Raw genomic sequence first — 21,681 nt, 5'->3', positions numbered from 1 at the left:
GAAGACAATAGCACTACGTCTAAAAGTTAAAATGCACAGTAAAGTTCTCACTTTCAGAAATGTTCTTATCTACTTTGACGGCCGTTCATTGTGGGTCAGCACCTTCTAATCGTATACCAGCTATAGTGAGAACATTTGTTAAAAGTTGCAAGTACTTGTATTTCTGTAACTTAGTAGAGCTAGAAACAGAAAGCATTCATAGAACAATAAACCATTGTTCAGTAAAAGCAGGGAAAATATAACATTTAATATGGAATTCATATTCTATTAACGGATTAAACCAATGTATGTTTTCATATAGAAATATTTAAAAAAAAAAAAAAAATTCCCAAAAATTGGTGGTGAGTTCCATTCCAATTTTGATAGTTGATATCCTGTGATCTGTTGTAGTTTAACTAGATAAGCAATATGGTGGAGTCTTAGGTGCTATTCTCGGACACAGTACAAAAACAAAACACTTAAGTGCTTACCGGTATAGCAAACCTTTATGTTTAAAAACCAGGAAGTTTTCTTGTGGTACAATTAATCAAGTCAAAATAGTGTTTAGGCAATAGTAGTGGTTTATAACCGTAATATGAATAATCTCACATTTTGGTGTTGAAGGACACCTACAGCAGTTTTCCCAGAGATGAAGAGAAGGCGGATAATGCATAAACCATTGGTGTTAAGTTGGATAGTACTATTGTCAGAGGAGTTGCCTCTTTTCTTTGTCCTACAGACGGATTACTTCCTGCTATATGATAGCTATATAGATCCTTGTGCTTGAACTGTAGTACTTTTGTGAGAACATTCTCATTTTACATAAAAATATTTCTTCATGACTTAATCATGTGTATGAAATTGTATACAAAGTGTACCTTTTTCATGCGTGGATCACATAATGTCATGTGTTACATTTCGGCCTTGGAGCATATGCATCTACTTCCTTGTACTTTGGATTGCGACAGTGTCTCTGTAAGCATTCCATTATACCAGTGTGTAAGCACAGCATTAGGTACAGTTGAATCATAACATTTGTTTTTCAGAAAATAAAGGTATTAATGCAATACTTCAGTAAACAATACTGAGTCTATTTTTAGTTATAAAATAACTGAAATACTACTCATCATTATTTTAGTTGCTTTAACTTGTATTAGATGTGCACATTAGGGCCTGATTCTCCATCGTGGTTTAGCAGTCTGCACATACAGTACGTCTTGGCCTTAGAGCTATTGCTGGTGATTCACAGTTCTATGGCTCTCAGCTCTCAGTCATGGAGTGAGTGAGTGTCCCTGGATAGCAATGAGAGTGTGCTAATGATGACTGCTTTCACCAGCAGATGGATGGGTCACATAGATGTGGCTGTCTCTGAATGCAGATGGAAATACACATTTATTTACGAACAGATAAAGCTGTGGGCAACTCTGAATCAGGCCCTAAATGTAATATATGACGGGTAGGGTTCAGTCATTTGAAATATTTTGGTTTAATACATTTTTCTCCAGCAATTTCTCCACTTGTCTTTAGGAGGTTTAATAAATCCTCCCCAGAGTAAACAATATTTTACACTATTCAAGGTTTACGTTTGAGGTTCGTGCTACAGGGCTCTATGGGTACCTTTAGCTGCTATACACAACGTATCCCGACCTAACCAAAAAACGTTATCATACAAAGGTATGTGTAAGCGGTCTAAGGTATAATTTGCTAATTTGAGTCATGTGATACTCATGATGTTAGGTGTTCTAGATTTGGGACTATAGTTGTGTGAAATAATCAATATATACAGTATTGTGTTAACGTCCAGGTGTGAACCACCTTGTGAATCTCTGGGATGGGTGTCCAAAATTTTATTTTTACCCTATTCTCCATGTCATAGTGTATTTGCACCTGGTCTAGCCAGACCTATATATATATGCCCCTCACACCCACACATTAACCATTCAAAGGCAAAGACGACTGGTGGATCAGCAGTAAAGTGGCAGGAACCGAGTAAGTTTGCACTTCTTACCAATCACACTTCATAATAGTGCCCACCAGCACCTGATACTTCAGTTATTTTGTTTGTGTAACTTTGAGGTGGAGGGGCGACAAGGACACGCAGATACCAAGTGGAGAAGAGAGGAAACAATATAGGCTGAAACACATCATCAGTGAATTTCAATATTGGACTTTAATAAGAATTTACAGCCTAAAGTTTTTGCAAACCGATTTCTGTACTTTAAAAACATCCCACAGATTCACAAGGTGGTTCACACCGGGACGTTAACACAATATATAGTGATCATTTCAGACAACTATAGTCCCAAATATAGAACACCTAACATCATGAGCATCACATGACTCAAGTTAGCAAATTATACCTTTGAGCACTTACACATACATTGGTATAATTATTTTACATGATTCGCCCGATTTCGACGCACCGGAACGACAAATCGGGTCAAATTTGTCCATTCACGATGCCAATGGTTGTACATCACATCTTCAAATTTTGCATACTGCAGGCAAGATTTGCCAATCTCATGCACAATTTTGTGCAATAGATAGATTTTGTGCACGATAGATATTAAGTCAGATTGGACACTTTTTAGCACCATATTTCGTGTCCTGGAGTGCCCAGTTCAAGGGAAATAGCTCACGATATCGCATCGTGAGCACATTGTCTAATGTGTAGGCACCTTAAGTATGATGTTTAGAAGAAGCTGGCGCAAAACATAGTCAGCAATTTCTAAAAATCACAATGCATAAAAACATTTTTGGAAATAATGTAAATTTAATTGGAAAATGCGTTTTGGACTTTGTCTTCCATCTTTTTATTTTGTTAGTAGTTTTTTTTTTAGTTTTTTTTTTTTTAACCAAAGTGACAGACACGGAGCTATGTTGTGTCTGTGCTGTCTGCCAGAATAAAGGCTAATGGCTCTTTTTCAGCTCAGGGCTCCTTGGATCCTGTTGTTGTTGTCTCCATAGTTCACTTAGGTGGAATTCCAGTGCCAGGTGTGCTTTACAGTGCCCTGTTCTTCTCTTTGCATGTAATCGTCCAGTGTGACATTAATTCAGAAGTATGTCACTATTCCCTACAAAGACCAAGACTTTCACATTTAAAAGCACTAACAAAGTATTTTTCAACTCTTATTTTTATTATTAGACAACTACAGGAAAGCGCACCTGCACACAGCATAACCGAGTACCTTACCATGTACATTTGTCACCATTGAGCAAGAACAGATCCAGTGAAAACTGTGCTGGAGTAGGCGCCCAACCCCCCAGAGGAAAAAAAAAAAAGTTATGATAATATGAAATTTTAAGCGTGCAGTGTTTTTATAAGGTTTTATCTGCATCTGAATCGTGTGTGTTATAATTTTTTCTCCACTTAGATTTGCTTTATCTATCTTAACATCTTAACAACGATTATCGAGAACATATATCGCCCTATGAGTGGATAACAACTGCAAAAAAAGATTTGCATAGCTACCTGATGTAATATTGGAGACTCGAGTTGCAGTGCAGGACCACATGAAATAAAACAAGTAGCGCTAGTGATATAGTTATTAACATAACATATAGACTGTGGTATTTGAATATATAAAACAATTTATTATAAAAAATGTTGCTGATTCCACAATATAATATTGCCTATCAGCATTTAACAATAAAATCACAAGTTCTCACCCATAATCTCAAGTCTGTATTAAACTTTGATATAAGATCCTAGTGGGGTACCATCGATGTTGCCTCAATTGGGGACTGTTCTTTAGATGTTGGTACTGGTTGCCGCTAGAGGAGTGTTCCTTAGGTATTATAATCCAATTGGTGGGTCCTCAAGTGATGCGGTTTCCTATATATTATAGTTGCTGTTTGGTAAAATGCCTGGTGCCGCTAGAGGAATGTCCCTTGTATAGAATAGTTCCAGTGCTGGGTCCTCAATTCATGCGGTAGCTAAATAGCAAATTACTGAATGCAGCATAAATGATGTTAAGCATATCACTGAGTCCTCAGCTCCAAGGGCTAGTGTGGTAATTAAGCAGCAAAGTCTACTTGTATATGAAGATAGTCACCCAATCTCCAGGTCCTTAGCTCCAAGAGCTGCTGGGATGAGAGATGATGGTGCAAACGATGTTCCGTTGAGGATCTATAAAGTAGGGTGATGTATAAGAAAAATCCTGATGCGTTTCCCTGCGTCTAGGCGCAGCTTTATCAAAGGTAGGGAATGTATGTCAAGCATGGTGCTTTTATACCCTTAAATAGGGTTATTAAGAGGCACCTGATTCCAATTAAGAAAATACCACAGATACAATTGTTACTCGTTTTCACCAAATTTGCATTTTAACCATACATAAGTAAATGCAGACATATAAACATATAGATATTTAGAATGCAGACCCATTTTTCAAAAGAACTTTTGTTACTATACTATATAGAAAACATTATTAGGGTTTCCAATTTCTCAATACCTCATCACGTGATGAAAACAAGGGAGTACTGTTTGTATTTAATCCCTTATTTCTGCCGATCGCGGCTATCTAACTAAATTCTCTTATAAGAGAGTTTATACAGGGTCACTAGATCGTGATTACCTTCATTTTTAAGCTGTAAATCTCCGTAACCGCGTTCAATAGCTCATAGTGCGGTCACATGTCCCTGTCAGATACCGGAATCACTCCTCCTGTGTGACGTAGAGTCACATGGTGCGTAGTTAAGCTCATCATTGGCAATTAGATGTAGATGTTATTTTGGTCACGTGTGAGTGTCTTGTGATCCGCCCTAATCTACATCCCGCGGTCACATGATTAATATACTTCTATCAACAAAGGTAGTTCAGCCGAGGCTTCTGGGACTTGTAGTTAGAAGATTAATAATATATATACACATAGTTCTTTCAGTATATCTCAGATTATTTAGCATATGAATAAGGAAAACATGATGTTTACACAAATAATAACCCAAATGTTCTAATCTCCTTATATATTGAACATATACGAAAACCATAGGGAGAGAATTATTGATGGTTCCAAAGTACCATATATATTCAATATATTGGAAGTGGTGATGATGGATATCCTATATTAGTTGATGATGGAATTGAGTTCTACTGCTTCATTCAAACCCTCCGGATGTATACAACTCATTCTAAACATCCAGAATACTTCTTGTTTGCAGAGCTTCTTAAAACGATCTCCACCCCGTATCGTTACTGGAATGTGTTCTAAACCCACCAGTTTAAGACACCTAGGATCTCCATTGTGATGCTCCAAAAAATGTTTGGATACACTATGGGTTGTTATCCTATTTGTTATATTTCTACGGTGTTCTAAAAATCTACACTTTAATTTCCTTGTAGTTCTCCCTATATATTTTAAATCACATTCACAGCTCAACATGTAAATGACATAAGTGCTATTACAATTAATAAAATGTTTTATTTCATATATATCCTCTGCTTTTGTTTTTACTGATAATGTCCTGTTACTGACATAATTACACGTGATGCATCTCGTGCCTCCACACTTAAAGAATCCTTTCAGTTTAGTCTGGGACCACAGATTTTTTGGGGGCTTAATTAATTGATGATCCATTGATGTTTGTTAGAAACTAGGAGCCAATAGGGTTTTAAGGGACCTATCTTTGCGAAAAACAAATGTAGGTGTAGAGGGAATAAAATCACATAAAAGATGGTCTTGTTTCAAAATGCTGTAGTTCTTTTGTACTATAGTTTTAATTTTATGATATTGATTATCGAATGTAGATATAAAGCTTATTTCTCTACTTAAATCTTTTTCTTCTTTTTCCCTTTCTTGGTTTGATTTTGTATCAAGAGATCTTCTCTATTTATGTTTCTAACTTCATTCAATGCTTTATTTACAACCACTGCTGGACATCCTCGTGTTTGGAAAGAAGTAGTCATCCTTTTGGCCTGGTTAAGATCACATATAAAAGATACTACTCATTTTTTACAATTAATACAAGATATTGAATGGAAGGAGTCATATGCTTTCCTAACCATGGACGTACAAAGTTTATATTCAAATATCCCTCATGATTTGGGAACTCAAGTCATTTCTAATAGGTTGAATACTGATGGTGATCAGTCTATATGTTATGTTAATAACTATATCACTAGCGCTACTTGTTTTATTTCATGTGATTTTGTATGTATAGGGAGTGACTCCCCTACTTCTCATAGTAGCTGCTAGAAAAGCAACACATTTCAGCGCCTGTTTATACCCAATTGGGTATCCCCTTTTTTTCTTGCAGTGCAGGACCATCAGAAACCTGTGTGCGCAATTTGAAACTACTATAAACTTACTGGGTCATAATATTGGGGAAGGTTGTTGAGAACCATTAAATCATTGGGAAAATTGAGGCTTATTTTATCTAAATCATTTCGGAAATTAGGGCGGTTTATTATTTTAATCTAGCACAAGTCCGACAGATGATTGCTTGCTACAGTTCAGATTTTGCACCTATATCCAATATTAGGAACAAATGTAAGTGCATTCAATTACCAAATTCCCATATCCATGGAATTAGGGAGACCTCTTCTGTAGGTAAATAGAGTTGACAATATCTCCAGCATACTTGCCGACTCTCCCTGAAATAGTAGCAATCTCTCTGATTGCACCTTGCCCCCATTATGTAGCTTTTCTATACTTGGAAAAAAGAAATAAAGTATATATACACATCAGTGCCATTTACCTGCTTTGGTTATAAGGTACAATGATGTATTGGTGTGTTTTCATCAACAAGCTGATCTTACTGAACAACAACTGCTGCTTTAGGGCCCATTTTACATTTGGATGTGAGTCAACTTTACGACCCGTCTCACAGGCAGAACAGTACACGTCCATTTATACGTTGTGCTCATAGGTGTTGCTTTCACAATCTCCCTGAAATTTTAAAAAGTAGGCAAGTATGATCTGCAGCATGGTCAGGTCATTGGCTCCTCTTGCTCCCACTGTCACATATTTACATATGGGAAATCATCTTTAAGAAAAATGAAATTGTTCAAATATTTCTTTGTTAGTATGTTAGGAAGACACCAAGCTGGCACCTCTGCTTTGTCACCATTTCCTGTTGGCTGTGTAATGTTGGCTGTGTTTATACTGTATCACAGAATATTAGCCATATAAGCGAGTGTTGCACTGTCTGCTTTAATTAAATTACTATATTCTTATTTGCATTTATAGATTGAGATGGTCCAAGAATCACCACAATGAACACAGAGGAAGCCCCACTAACAGACGTGCAAACCAACACAGAAGAAGGCTTGGTGATTTGTGGTCATGCTGAAACAGAGAAGACCTCATTTCAAATGGCTTCTGATGTGAATGAGAACAAACTAAGTGGAGATAAAGACCAATCATTGACCAGGAACAAACAGAGCACAGTTCAGAGCCGAGATGCCCAGGACAGCATTAATAATAATGAAAACTGCAACCTGATGTGTGGTCAACTTAGCTGCAAGAAGAGCTGCGAAGACTGGGATCGCACAATGGGGGAAAGCTCAGTCTCTTCTCCGCTTTCACCCAGGGACAGTGCCTCCTATAAAGGGAAACGGGTGGCCGGCAGAGGCAATAATAGGAATAAAAAAAACCACAATGGAAAAACCACAGGTAAATCCATGACTGTCACAACCGTAACAGAGTTCAGTACAAAATAGTTCAGCTTCATTCTGATGCATGCTTTTCATTCATATTACATGAATATTTGTCACTCACACGTCACCCTTTAATGTGAAAAGAAACCTTAACGATGAATCCAATATAAAATCACTTAACAACACAAGTTAGTTTTCATCTTGTTAGCTCCACTATGCCCAACTGTTCTTTACAATCCGCCTGTAGAGAGGAGGGATGGCATGTCACTAAGGGTCTATTTACTAAGCAGTGTTAGGAGACAAAGTGATAAGGTGCCAGCCAATCAGCTTCCAACTGTCATCTCACAGGCTGTGTTTGAAAAATGACAGTTGTGAGCTGATTGGCTGGCACCTTATCAATTTCTTATCACTTTTCACTCTGTCTCCTAACACTGCTTAGTAAATAGACCCCTAAATGGCGATAGAAAAAGAGATGTGCTTTATGGAGAAATTCCATTGAAATGATGAAAGGGAAAAGATCTGTTTATGGAGTTTTACGTAAAATAGTTTGACAATTGGGAAAAGCTGCCACGTTTATTCTCGGTGATCCTGATTTTGTATGCTGCCTGTGTATTTCCATTTGTACTTGTTTCCCAGCAGCAATAATTGGCTTTTTATCAATAGCGATTCCCAAGTCTTTAAATAAGTGTTGTGTTTGTTTGTGGACGCATTATGATTATGCAGAGTATGGAAAGCATTCAATTGCAAATATATCAATTAAGTAGTAGCATGCTTTCTGGGCATTACCATTAAAGTGATGATAAGAAAAAATAGCCATTTAAATTAAAGATGTCAAATGTTGAAAAAAAACAATGCTGCCGGTATCCTATGATACATCTTTTATTAATGTATCTGACTGATCACAGATGTCAGAGTTTTCATCATAGACCTGCTTGGCTAGTACCAGTGCATTCATTCAATACAGTTTTTAGTATACCTGTGGAAACCTGTAAATTCAGATCATTTTAAGCTCACTACTTGTTGAGTGTCTGAAACCCGTGATCTCAGGACAATCAGGGCCGAAACTAGGGGTGTGCAAGTGGTATCGTCGCTCTGGGGGTGGCACTGTCGCTGCCCTACAATACCTGCAATTAGCTTGCAAGGTGCCTGGATGGCACTCTGCATCCATTTGCGCTGCTGCACAGCTCCCCGAGTGCCCTCGGTGTGACATCACGTCAGGGCGGCACTGAGAACAATTTCCTCGAATCTGTAAAAGATTACTTTAGTCATTCACAGTCAATCAGTGATTTTCAGTAAACTGGTAATTTATATGTTGACTTGACAATAAATTAATGATTAAGGAATTGATTTGTAAATCACGAATATATTTTCTTATCCTTTGACATCTGTCCAAAAACCTCCCCTCCTCGGCTGTAGCTCCCTACAGATTCTAGTTAATTGAATGTTTCCCACATAAACCATAGATTATTATTTTAATTTATAAGAATTTCCTGGTACTTTTAGTTGTGTGCTTGCAAATGTTCTTGTCCCTAACAGGCACACAATCCTGCCACTATGTTGATTTCCATCATGTATTAGTGCTCTGTAGGTGTAAATGTAATGATGCATTTGTGTGATTCAGCCAGTGTGTGGCACTGTGCTCATCTGTATGAAGACATCAATGTTTCCATTGTTATTTTTTTATTCAACTGAGATTTTTTTAGGATTTTAACACTTAAAATAGCAGCATAACCATTTAAATAGTGTTTTTCACTCAAATGTAATAATTATCTCACCAAACTACATACTCATTTATATTTCAATAAGGAATTTTATTTTACATTTATACTTGCCTAATCTGCTGATCCCAGAGTTAATGTAGCGTGAGAATACATATTTGTTTAATGAATCCTTTCATTTTTTTAAATTGAATTTTTAAGCCAAATTATTGACTGGCTTTTTTGCCTTGCACCAAAAAAAAGTAGATGCAAACCGCAAATGAACACTGTGCATTCGTGCATGCATTTGAGATATACAGTATACCCAAGTTTGATGTGCACTGGATATGGTTAAAAGTAGGTTTTTGAATGTTTTCAGGTTCACCGAACCCCTCAAAATGAATTTTCCCTCTTCCAATGTTAATTAATTTTTAGGGGAATCCCAGGAGTGTGCACTACATGCAGAAACCTGATTGAAATCACTAGGTTATTGAAATGAATAATAATGTAAATAAATATTCTACAACCAGTCCTATCTTTAGGCAGCCTGGGCTGCTTCATGGAAAAGCATGGGAACAACAAACATGGGTTCCCACCACTAGACTGGACCTGTCGTAGCTTTAGGCAGCCTGGGTTGATCCTCGCTGCTAACAGGGAAATCCAGTTTAGTGGTAAAGCCAATAAACTTTGTTCCATTTTACTTGTTATAATTATTATTATCCTTTATATGGCACCATAAGGCTTCTGCAGCGCCTAATTATACTAATAATAATGTAATAACATGATTGGTTGGCAGTGAGAGTGTTTCTCGGGGACTTTCTGCTTTGGTCACAGATCAACAGAACTGAAATAAATCTCTATTAATGTTTATAAAGTGGTTAAAAGTGCTAGGACTGCCTATGGTACCATTAATTTCTGTGACCCATTCATTTCAGTGTGGTTTCTACACTGAAGTGTCAAAAGTGATTGGATAGCAGTATGTAAAGGTTATGGTAGGTGGCGTCACTGTATTGTGACATCTTGGGAATGCCCAGACTTGCATCAGTTGTAATCTGTCATCTCGTGAGTATGTTTGAACACAGGCTAGGCTGCTTGACATGGAGTTCGAATGAGGCATAATAGTGGGTGCCCAATGGCTGGGACATTCCATTTCCGAAGTTTTGCAGACATTCAAAATTACCAGATTTACGGTGTAGTGGGAACACATCATTGAGGCATTACCACCCACCGCGGACAGCGCAGTGGCCAACCATGGGTGCTTAATGATCGGCATCTGGCCAGAATTGTCCATGGTAACAGACAAGTGACACTGGCTCAAATCACATCCACATTCAGTGCAAGAGGTACCAGACACAGGTGAGTGCAGCGTTCTTTAGCTTCCATGAGATATGGGAGCAGATGACCCACCAGAGTGCCCCTGGTAACACTACAACTCCGGGCACAGTGCCTCATTTGAGCTTGTGATGTTGCTAATCGGACCTTGGAGGACTTGCAACATGTGGCGTGGCCCAGTGAGTCACGATTCCAGTTGTTTCGGCTGACGGCAGGGTTCGAGTGTAGCTGCTGGTGGTTTTCCATAATGGTGTGGGTTGTGTTCACATGACATGGATTGGGTCCACTGGTCTGCCTGAACATGTCATTGACCGGTAATCTATACTTTGCATTGCTTGATGACCATTTGCAGCCCTTCATTTACTTCATGTACCCCCACAACGATGGAATATTCCAGCAGGATAATGCACCGTGTCCATTGGTCCATTGGTCTCAAGTTGTCCAGAATTGGTTTGAGGAGCATTCTGGCCACCATGTTCACTTGACATAAACCCGCATTTATGGGACGTGGTGGAGAGGTCCATTCGCAGCCAAAATCCTGCACCTACAAATATCAGCGAGCTGTGGGAAGCTACCCAGATACCATGGGTCACCACCGTCTCTGTGCAGTTGTGGACTTAATGCCACATTCAGCATATATATCATAAAGAGAAAAAGAAAGACAAGATTATCTGGTCCAGTGCTTTTTCAATTTTTTCTTTTTCTCTTTGATATATATGCTGCATGAACAGAATATGGTCTGGGGGCACCTCCAGGAATAGATCTCCTCACCTATTAGAGGAGTAATATAGGTCTATTAATATACACTGCATATATAAACTATCCTCGGGATTCAGTAATCTACAATATCAGTGCGGGACCACAATAGTTTTTTGAGGTTATAATGCCACGTTCAGTTGCTGCATTTAGCCGTGCTAGAGGGGGTTATACATAATACTAGGCATCTATCCAATGACTTTGGGCACTTCAGTGTATATAATGCATTCAACCTCCTTCAAATTAATGTTTTGATAGAAATTAATGGGTCATTGACATGAATTGGGAAAAGCACAGCAAAACGCTGGTTAAACTGCCCCTGTTAACCCGTAGTGGGTACACAATACACTCTCATAGAAATCAGTGGATTTTTTTCAAGAGTGTGACATGCTTTGAACCCAATTAAATGGAACAAGCAGTGTGTAGATTGCGGTGCCTATTGTTTCTGGCACAAGTGTGATCTTAAATGTGTATGGGCACACAGGCTAGAATAGGTTTTATTTTTGCACTCTCTTCGTAAAAATGCAAGTCAGATATGGGCATTTACCAGCTCACTCTGGTAGGCTGATTCTGCTCACACCTCCATAAGCTGCTAGTAGAATCTGCCTTCTTTGAGTTAACGCAAGAAGCCGATGGAACCTATTCCACTGCTCTTAACTGAATCTCCCCCACAGTGAATAAATGTAGATGGGTATTAGCCCTCAGTCTGTTTATAAAAACAAAGAATGGTTTTAATGTTTGGTAATCATTAATAACATTTAACTTTTCTCTTTTTTTTTTTTATCCAACTCTGAACATGGGCCTGTATCAAAAACAGTGATGTATAAGTGAAGTAATTTTGAAAGAATAAACAGATCATACATCTAGCCTCAATACACCATGCGGTGCTAGTGGGCCACCAGATGCCATGCAGCTCAGCTTGTGCCAAGCCTCTTTGGTACATCTTTTTTGCCCGAACATGCGTTGTAGTAGCAATCATATGCAACAAACCGCTTCACAAGACTGCACTGTTTAGTTTGATATGTGACACTTGTATATCTGTGTGCATCTGAGTCTGTATATGGAGCGCAGCGGAACTTGCTGTGAGAATGCTGCTGCCTCTGAATCGTAGCACTTTATATGCAGATTCAGACTGTTACGCACAGATATACAAGTGTAAAGTGTGAAATTAATCAGTGCAGTCTTGTGGAACTGTTTGTCATCAATTTGTGACTAAGACGCATGTTCAGGTGCAAAAAACACTCGGCGCCAGGCACCTGGTGCGCCGAGAATGACTGTTTGACGTGACTACAGCAATAGTGTATGAGGACACATCTGTAACATAAGCGATACGAATATATATAGGCTACTGTAAATAATATCTAATATAAAAGGTGAGTTCTGATGATTATTAAAATTGTGTTTAAGGAATAATGTACTTACTATTATAAATTATTGCATTCTCTTCCTAGATCCATGAACTGTAGCAAAGGACGGAGTACAGCCTTATGCCACTTATATGAGCACACAACTCCTCCATGATAGCCTTATAAATTACAGTATGATTTACTTAATTCCCTTTATGTTGGTTGATTAAGGGGAGTATTGTATATTCATATTTTCCCATTTTGTAGCTAATGACGCAGTTAAAGGTCACTCTCCATATGTAGATATCATTGTAAAATCATGATATTCTCCAGACCTTACTACTATATTGTTGTTGTTGTTTTCCTTTACACTGAAATAGTACCCATTAAGTAGAATTTTACATTTTCCTACATATACATGTATTGTGCTTTACCCTTTCTAGTTAATCGTACTCATCATTATGGCTAATTTTGTATTAGATCCAATCTATTCTGTGTACAGCTTTCAGCATCCGCAGATGTATCTGTTTCAGATGACCGAAAGTGCACAGATGCTGCTCATGAACTGACCACACCTGGGTCAAATCTTAGCCTTGAACACAGAAATCAAAAGCAACTTCGAGACTCTCTCTTTTCTCTCATCCAAGAAGGGTTTGAACAGACGGATAATGCCAGAATGCTTCCCACGTGCCTTCATCAGGTATGACATTGGTATGATCTTCAGAATGTTACTGTACATTGGTGAGAACTCCACTAGAGGTAACTGTTATAACTGCTTGCATCCCTTTAAAAGGAAAGTTGACCAACAATCTTAGGCATTAATAGCTGGTTCTACAGGAGCACAGATTACGTCCGATAGGCAATCCAGGCCAATGATAAATGGATATAAATACATTGTCATTTTACATTTCAAATTTTGAAGCTGCATTCCTAACTAATTGATATATTTTCACTTACCTGTTGGTCCCAGTGGACATTTATTACATAGGGTTATCGGTGAAACTGCTCACGTAATTGAGTAAAGGCACGCATAATCAGATTTTATAAGGTTATATAACAAACAGCAGTTTATTATCAAAAGATGCATAACCTATAGAAATAGTCAATTGGTGCATCAATACTCAACTTATTTGTGGTCAAATATGTACTTCATATATTCATTCATCTGAGTTTCCTTTGTCTTGATAATGGTTACATCCACAGACATCTAAGCACAGATGCATGTCATTCCACTGCCTTAAGGGCCCCATACATCTGCAATGGATTGCCGCGATCTTGCGATGATGCAACCCGGTATCGCAGGATCACAGAAATCCAGCATGTTGCATTTCACCAATTTGACAATCACAATCAAAAAATTATCGTGATTGTCAAATCAGAGAAATTTAACGTGAAATTTCAGAGATCCTGCGACAGATCGCTGAACATCGATGGTCCCCGACCGGCGGATCGGCGTTTCAGCTCCCATCGCTACATCACGATGATCTGTCGCAGATGTATGGGCACCTTTTGACGAATATCTTACAGATGAATTCCCTCCTCATCATAGGGAAACACTCTTAATATACTATACTTTCTGCTGACCAAACTATCTTACACTGACCATTCTTGGCATGTGGTTGCACACGCCATATAAGGTACTACTAACAACTGTTTCTTATGAGCTCACTGCACCTCCCATGTGAGTGCTAGGTACAGTAGGCCATTCTCTAAAAATATGCATTGACAAGTACTGCGTGGTACAAACTCTTTCATTGTGGAAATCAAATTATTAACCCTATGGTTACACTGTTGTTGAGAGCACTGGGAGCTGCACACTGAAACTATTTCCATAAGCTACTCCTGTAATGTAAGGCCCCACAAATCTTCTTCATTCAACACTTGGAATCTGAGGTGTTAGTGGAAATACTAGTAATAGGCTGCAACACCTGAGCGTGCCTTTAAATAAAAAGGTGGACCAAAATATGAATGCTTTTTGTTGCATATAGTAGACCATATGAATTGCTGAAAACTTGTCATGCTATAGAGATAACACTGTACACATACAGCATTCACAGGAATACACACAAATGTGTTGACTTATACCAGGCTGAGCAAATAGTTTTCTAGGGTCCCATTCCAACCATTTTTGGCATTTAGCATTCCCAGGTGCAGCATTGTAGGAAAAATATTGTTATTACTGCGGACATAGTTGTTTTTGTTTTATCTTTTTTGATGGGAGATATTTTACACTGGCAAAGGTCAGGCCACTTTTGGTAATCTGACTATGACTGCTTAATCCGTATGACAAGGCGCACATTGTATGCAAATAGAAACCGGAATACCATTACTGTTCCTGAATACTGTAGCTGTGGTGAACCCCCACCAAAGTGCTTGCTGTTAGTGAGAAAGGTGGAGGTTTCTCACTTGTTTTGGGAGACATGCATTGCTTTCCATTCTCCAATATTAGACAATCAAGTTACTCTATCAGTGGAATGCTCTCTATGCTTACTAATTTGCCTTGCTTGTCATCATCATCGCTTGTATCGTTGCATAGCATAATTGAAAACATGACATAAGTTCAGTTAAATGTGATCAGTTATTAGTAATAGATTGTTCTGATTCTTTGGAGAGTGAAAATGAAACTTCTGTCTCTGTGCCAAGCTGGCGTTTTCACCATGCTCCCGCTGGAAGACTTCTGGCTTGTAGCGTATACCGGAGACTACTGTACAGCTTTAGAATACTTTACTAAGCAAGACAAGTCAGTCTCATACTGGGTAGAGAAAAACTTATGCTGCAAACAGACAAAATATCAGGAGTACACCGCTTGTAGGTCCAAGTAATCAAACGTTAATTTATCATAATTGTCAGGACTGTATTTCCATTTTCTGCTGACTAGAGCAATCTCAAATGCTGACACCCTGTTGTAGCCAAATCTTTGTCTCCAGTCCCCGGACCAATTATAATTAGCATAACTTAGCAAAATGAAGCTGAAAGGTTTGTACAGGAATAGAAATATAGATTGATCAAAAATTAATCCCTTTCCCCATACATATATTTTTTGGGTTGTTTTTATATATTGCTCAACACTATGCAGCTACTATTGTCATCATTTAAAATCCGAGCAAGCAGTAGTTTAACATATAGTACTCCACAGCATAGTGATTAATGATGCACCTCATGCATTTGCCATTTAATACTTTTATCCTCCCCTTACTATATTGATCCAAATAATTTCCATCTGTCTGATAATTACCATCTATAGTTAGTTCAAAAGCCCAATGTCCATGCTTCTACAACCAAGTCCCGCCATACCTATAAGATTTAAGTACCGCATTTTTTATTAAATAATAAAAATTTACATATTATAGGCATGGGTTAGCGGCACCCCATCATTCATCTAATACATCTGGTACAGAGACAAAACTGATATGCAGAGTGTGTGCTCCCTAGTAATACAATCAGGGCCCAGCTCATATCAGTAACTGTCTCTTCTACCTTAAGTGATTGCAGACCCTTCGTCTGGTCTAGGTCATAACACGGCTCATATAATAGATGTTGCTATCCCCATGTAGATGAAATAGGAGATGAGATGAGCAGTAGGAGTGATGCTGTGGTCTGATACAGACTGTCCATGTCATGCACACACCTAGTATATTGTCGTGGGTAAAATAACGCACACTGTCACAAGCTGAAACGTAAAACGTCTTCTGGCAAGGTCATGCTGTACACATATTTGGAAATCTGAATATGAAAACAATCAGCTTTTTTCCACCACTTATAGACTGCCCATCTGGACACCGGTATTCCAGTCCTATATGAGTGATATGCTGATTATCCTTTTTAAAAACCTTTTTAATGTCAGATTTATTTATATATAAATATGGGAAAGTAGCTAAATTTATATATTTTAAAGGAACAATAGGGAGTTTTTTTGCTATAAAGCTGAACTGACCGGGACTAGAAACTTATGTTGGATACTGCTGACTGAGAAAGGGCACTTGTACGTCTGAATATTACAGGTAGTAATTGCTCTAATTGCAGCAATTGGCATTTATTGCATTGTTTGCTCAGCATAATCTTTAACAACTGCAGCCTCTGACTTTGTACAGAGATGAAAGTAGACGGGAGAGCTGGATGTAAAGCATAAATCATTCAACATCATTGCTTTTATTGTAGGCTATAGCCAACTGCTACTGACCTAGTCTGTATTTTCTTTCTTTAGATAGCAGAGACATATTTTCAGGAGGAAGACTGTATCCTTTTATATGTGGCTACTAATGTAATGTAACCTATGTCTTTAAAATTCCATTCTATTACACTTGATAACAAAACCAAATCTTTTTGGTTAAATATTTTTTACTTGGCCTAATTATTATGCAGAGCTTTTAAAATTAATTCACTATTAAGACTGTTTAGATGGGCACTGTTTCTTGGTTGTATAATTCAGTGTTTTAAAGCCGTTAGAAATCAATATGATGACACATCACTGGGAAAGTGAGAAACTCAGTATGTAGACCTTTTTATTTTATTGTATGACGGGAAAAGTCTCTCCCATTGCATGTCAAGTGTCCTACAAGAATTTCTGACAGTTTCAGTTTTTTCTGGAAAACACGGTCAAAAGAGAAATGTAATCCTGTGAGAGCCAGCCTAGTCTCATTATGGATTTCAGGGGAGTACAGTACATGCTGCCCTTTTTTTTTTTTTTTTTAATCATGGGATGTAGTCAGGATGCTGGCGGTCGAAATGCCGACCGCCAGAATCCCGACACTGAAAGCCCGGCATGGGACTAAAGATAGGCGTCTAAATACCGACGCCTAGCATTAGCCCCACGCCGAAATCCCAACGCCCGACAAACCGAACGTAGGTAAGCCGGGCGTCGCGAGCTGTTAGCCGCGGGGGGGAGGGTCAGGTTTAGGCACCCCCCGGGAGGCTTAGGTTTAGGCTAGGGGAAGGGGGGGTTAGGCACCACCGGAGGGAGGTTAAGGTTAGGCACCCCACCGGAGGGTTAGGTTTAGGATGCAGGGGGGGGGTTAGGGTTAGGCACCCCCCCCCCCCCCGAGTCTTAGGGATATGCACCCCTGGCGGAGAGGGGAGGGATAAGTATACTTACCAGCCGGCATCAGGATTTCAATCTTTCCGACTTCCAGGGTCGGGTTTTGAACCGTCGGCTTTTAAGCAGTCGGTATTTCATACACAACCCTGCATCATCTGTAGTATGAGTGAGGGTAACTCGTGAAATTCACAAATAGTCACCTTCACTCAAACAACAGATCTGCAAATTCATTATTTTAATAGTTTTAATTATTATCCCCAGCAACGGTCATTCAGTGAAAGGTACGGTTCTCACCAAACTGACCTTATAATTTACAATGATTCAAAAGCAAATTATATGGTTTGTCAGTAAAACTGTCAGTCCTTTGATGTTGAATACTAATATTACATATAGACAAATGGTACTGCATTGCCTATATGAAGACACCACAACTTCCCAGAATTAAAGATAGTTTGATATGTGTGTGTATAGATTTGTAGATTTCCCCTTTTTAGCTGCATGTAATAAACTGCAGGTTTTTGTTTCTATTACTTTATAACTTTTCTGGAATTCCACATCAATGTTTGATAGTCATTGTTATTTTCACCAACTGACTTAAGCTGGGTACACACTATACAATGTTTGTACCCAGTGACGGAACAACGCAATGTAACAATACATCTCACACGCCGTGCACACTACACGATCCGGTGCATGAAGGCGTGATGTATTACTACATGGTGCTATGGTGCATTTAACAGCACTGCGTTGTTTATTGCATCAACCTATTTGCTTTGCATGTTCAATTGGGGCGTACACACTGCACAATATATCATGCAATGTGTGCCCAGCTTTACTCTCAAAAAATGGTTTATATGAATATTATATAGTCTTTTTTTATGTTGTTTTTTTCTCTCTGCTGGATGCTCCATATTCCATCGAGAAAAATTAAAGTTTATCCTGTGGTAAACCTAATTAGGCTATCATTAGTTCTACAAACATTTTTTTCTGGGAACTGTTGTTGTGAGTTTCCTCAAACTTGGGCAGTGTTATGCTGTATTTTCTGAGCGCAAAGGTATTTATTATGTTTGCTGCCAAGAGGGCAGTATGTTTACTTAACTCAGTGACTAGACAAGTGCAGCAGACTTTCTGAAGGAAATATTGCTGCACCCAGTTAACGCATTATAAACCGTTGCAAATTTTATTTAGACCGCTTTGATTATATTCAGTAAAAAAAAAGACTGTAAATGAACACGGCTGCTATTATTTATTTTTTTTGTTCGTATTTTATTGCTCATTTTGAAAGTTATGTTCTTTAATGATAACATTACCAGTGTATTGAGATTTTTAAGTAAGTTGTCATCATTTGTGTGTGTGTGTATATATATATATATATATATATATACATATATATATATATATATATATATATATGTATGTGTTTGTATGTATGTGTGTGTGTGTGTATGTATATATAGTATATAATTTATTTATTTTTTCAACTCTATTGTGGATGCTGTATTGTTGATGCTTGTTAACTACAGAGGTGGCACTTAATTCTACCTACCTATCATTCTGGGGCAGTGGTATTCAACATCCTGCCCTCCAGCTGGTGTGAAACTATACATCCCAGCATGCCGTAACACAGTTTTGCTATTAGGGCATGCTAAAACTGTGGCAGAGATGCCGTACCCAACCCCATATAAGCATTCACTTCAGTCACTCAACTTAATCTCCCTCCCCTTCTCCACCTTTATCCAAATTTGGGCGGACTGCTTAGCTTTAGTACAGTAATTTAACGTAATGTTGCTTATTCTACGTGATGTGATCTTTCTTTACAGGGCATCGTTGGTGGAATTGGCTGTTAAACAACAGGTCTCGGTACTTGCTAACTGAAATAACATTTGGGCAGTTATTGGTTGTTGTCAGATTTTTATAATTAACAAGTACCAAAATTTTAAACAATATTATAGTTAATATCTTTGCCATGTAATACCTCTTTTCCACCAAAAACCCGGGTCTGACCTGGGTTTTCAGACACGGTTCCAACTCAGGTCAGACACTGTTTACACAGCACCATCAATCTGGGTTATTCTCATGTCATCCCTGTTCACACTGAACCTGGTCTGCCCTGCTAAACTTGTGAGGTCATAAAAAGTGGGAGGTGACTGCTCCACAACCACCAATCAGCTCATTTTAGGCATGACCCAGGTCAGATAACCCGGGTTGTGCCGTTTACACTGCACCATTACCCAGGTCCATCATGGGTTCGACCCTGGTAGCTACCTGGGTTGGATTGCCAGGTCACTTGACCCGGGTAATTTTTCAGGGACCCTTTTATACTGTGCTGCAACCCGGGTAGACCCAGCAATAACCCAGGTTTTTGCTCTGGTGTAAAAGGGGTATAATTTAAGACTTAAGTGCAGGTGTTTTTCCTACTTCCTACAATGTAGGGAATTCTTAACTGCTTAATCAGATGAGAATGCAATGCAGTTCATCCAGTTGGAACGTATATATCATGAGCAGTTACTTGCAAATCTGTCTTCTATTCAGGAGCAGTGGGGTGAGTAAATGATTTGCTGTGTACATCTTGTTCTCTGCCGCACACAGTTTAATTAATTAGATGCTTTTCACATGGGGATTTTACTGTGCTGCTGATTACAATAACATTTGTGTATCATTCCATTTGCTTCTAATGTTACATAGTTAAATAGGTTGAAAAAAGACAAAGAAACAAAGTTCAACCACTTCTAAATTGTCATTTATGTTTATGTTGAATCACAGGAAGGCAGACCAAATTCCCCAGTGTGGTGTTTTCTAAACCCCAAACTGGCAATCTCATAAATTCAGTGGTTCACTTGAACCCAAAAGGTCCACTACTATTTACAACTACATATACCATTTTTTATAATAGAGCTATCTAGTAGCGGATTTATTATCCCCTCATACAGTAAGGTTTTCTCAGTTATAAAGAACCTTTTTCGATGCTCATGGTAAATCTGTCTTTCTCCTATTTACTGAATGAACGCTTGTCCTCTGTATGGTTCCTTGGTTCAAAAAGTTATTAGACAGATTTTGTAATTGATTGTTTTTCACATGGTTTTAAAAAGCAGTACAAAGTTGTTGTTTTTTTTTTCAATCTCTTTTTAATTGAACTCTTAACTTTCATTTTATCAATGAGCCAATCCATCTCTGAATTATCTCCTGCTATGTTATGTACTTGCAGCGAGGTGCCTATCACTACACAATATTCAGGATATGGCCTGACCAGTGACTTTTTCAATGACAAATGTTTGCCTTATTTGTACTTGATTGGTGATGTAGTCACTTTAGCCACTCCTGTTGTTACTCTGCTTACCAAATTCTGACAAATCTTTTCCATTTTCATTTGCCCCAATTGTATTCTGTTTAATGTGTAAATAGCATAGCTGTTCTCTAAAGGTGCCCATCCACTTGCAGATCTGAAAACGACTGCACAATTACAACATTGTAATCGTGCAGTCGTTTGCCAGTCTGTGATGTGCCTACACTGAACGAGCAGTCGTTCAGTGCAGGGTCATCAATCATCTGCAAACATGCTGAACTTGACGATATCGTCAGGTTGTCCAGCATGTTTGCACAATGATAGATGTCTAAATGACCAGCGGGCACGCGTATCGCTGGTCGTTTTAGACATTCTTGCAAACGATTGAACGATCGTTATCGTTCAGTCACTCAACTTAATTGTCTAGTGGATGGGCACCTATAGCCTAGATACATAAACTTTTTGTTATAGCACTTCAAGGGTTCCGTAGTGCTGTGGCTGAAACATACAACAAAATTACATAATATGTGATCAGACAGGATAGCTACTTACACATTACCAACTTTTACAAGTCTACGTAATTCTTATAATGAGCCATAATTACTAAAAGATCAACGCAGGATAAAGGGCCCTGATCGCCAGAACTTACATTCTAGGGG

The 21,681-nt window shown here is 38.5% G+C and overlaps 1 protein-coding gene across 7 annotated transcripts in view; it reads left to right on the top strand.

Annotated features, from left to right (window-relative positions):
• The window catches only part of CNST (consortin, connexin sorting protein), a 167,750-nt gene that overhangs the window by 66,703 nt on the left and 79,366 nt on the right, over positions 1-21,681 (top strand). For all 7 annotated transcript variants that reach the window (XM_088474354.1, XM_088474348.1, XM_088474349.1 and 4 more), the window contains 4 exons: positions 7,164-7,589; positions 13,238-13,404; positions 16,909-16,939; positions 20,195-20,281. In XM_088474354.1, coding sequence (XP_088330480.1) covers positions 7,190-7,589; positions 13,238-13,404; positions 16,909-16,939; positions 20,195-20,281 — 685 coding nt within the window. In that variant the 5' untranslated portion in view covers positions 7,164-7,189. The remainder of the gene's footprint in view (positions 1-7,163; positions 7,590-13,237; positions 13,405-16,908; positions 16,940-20,194; positions 20,282-21,681) is intronic.

The sequence above is a fragment of the Taudactylus pleione genome, unplaced genomic scaffold, assembly GCF_031769625.1.
Source record: "Taudactylus pleione unplaced genomic scaffold, aTauple2 ptg000154l, whole genome shotgun sequence".
Lineage (NCBI taxonomy): Eukaryota > Metazoa > Chordata > Amphibia > Anura > Myobatrachidae > Taudactylus > Taudactylus pleione.
This window is presented reverse-complemented; position numbering and strand designations above follow the sequence as displayed.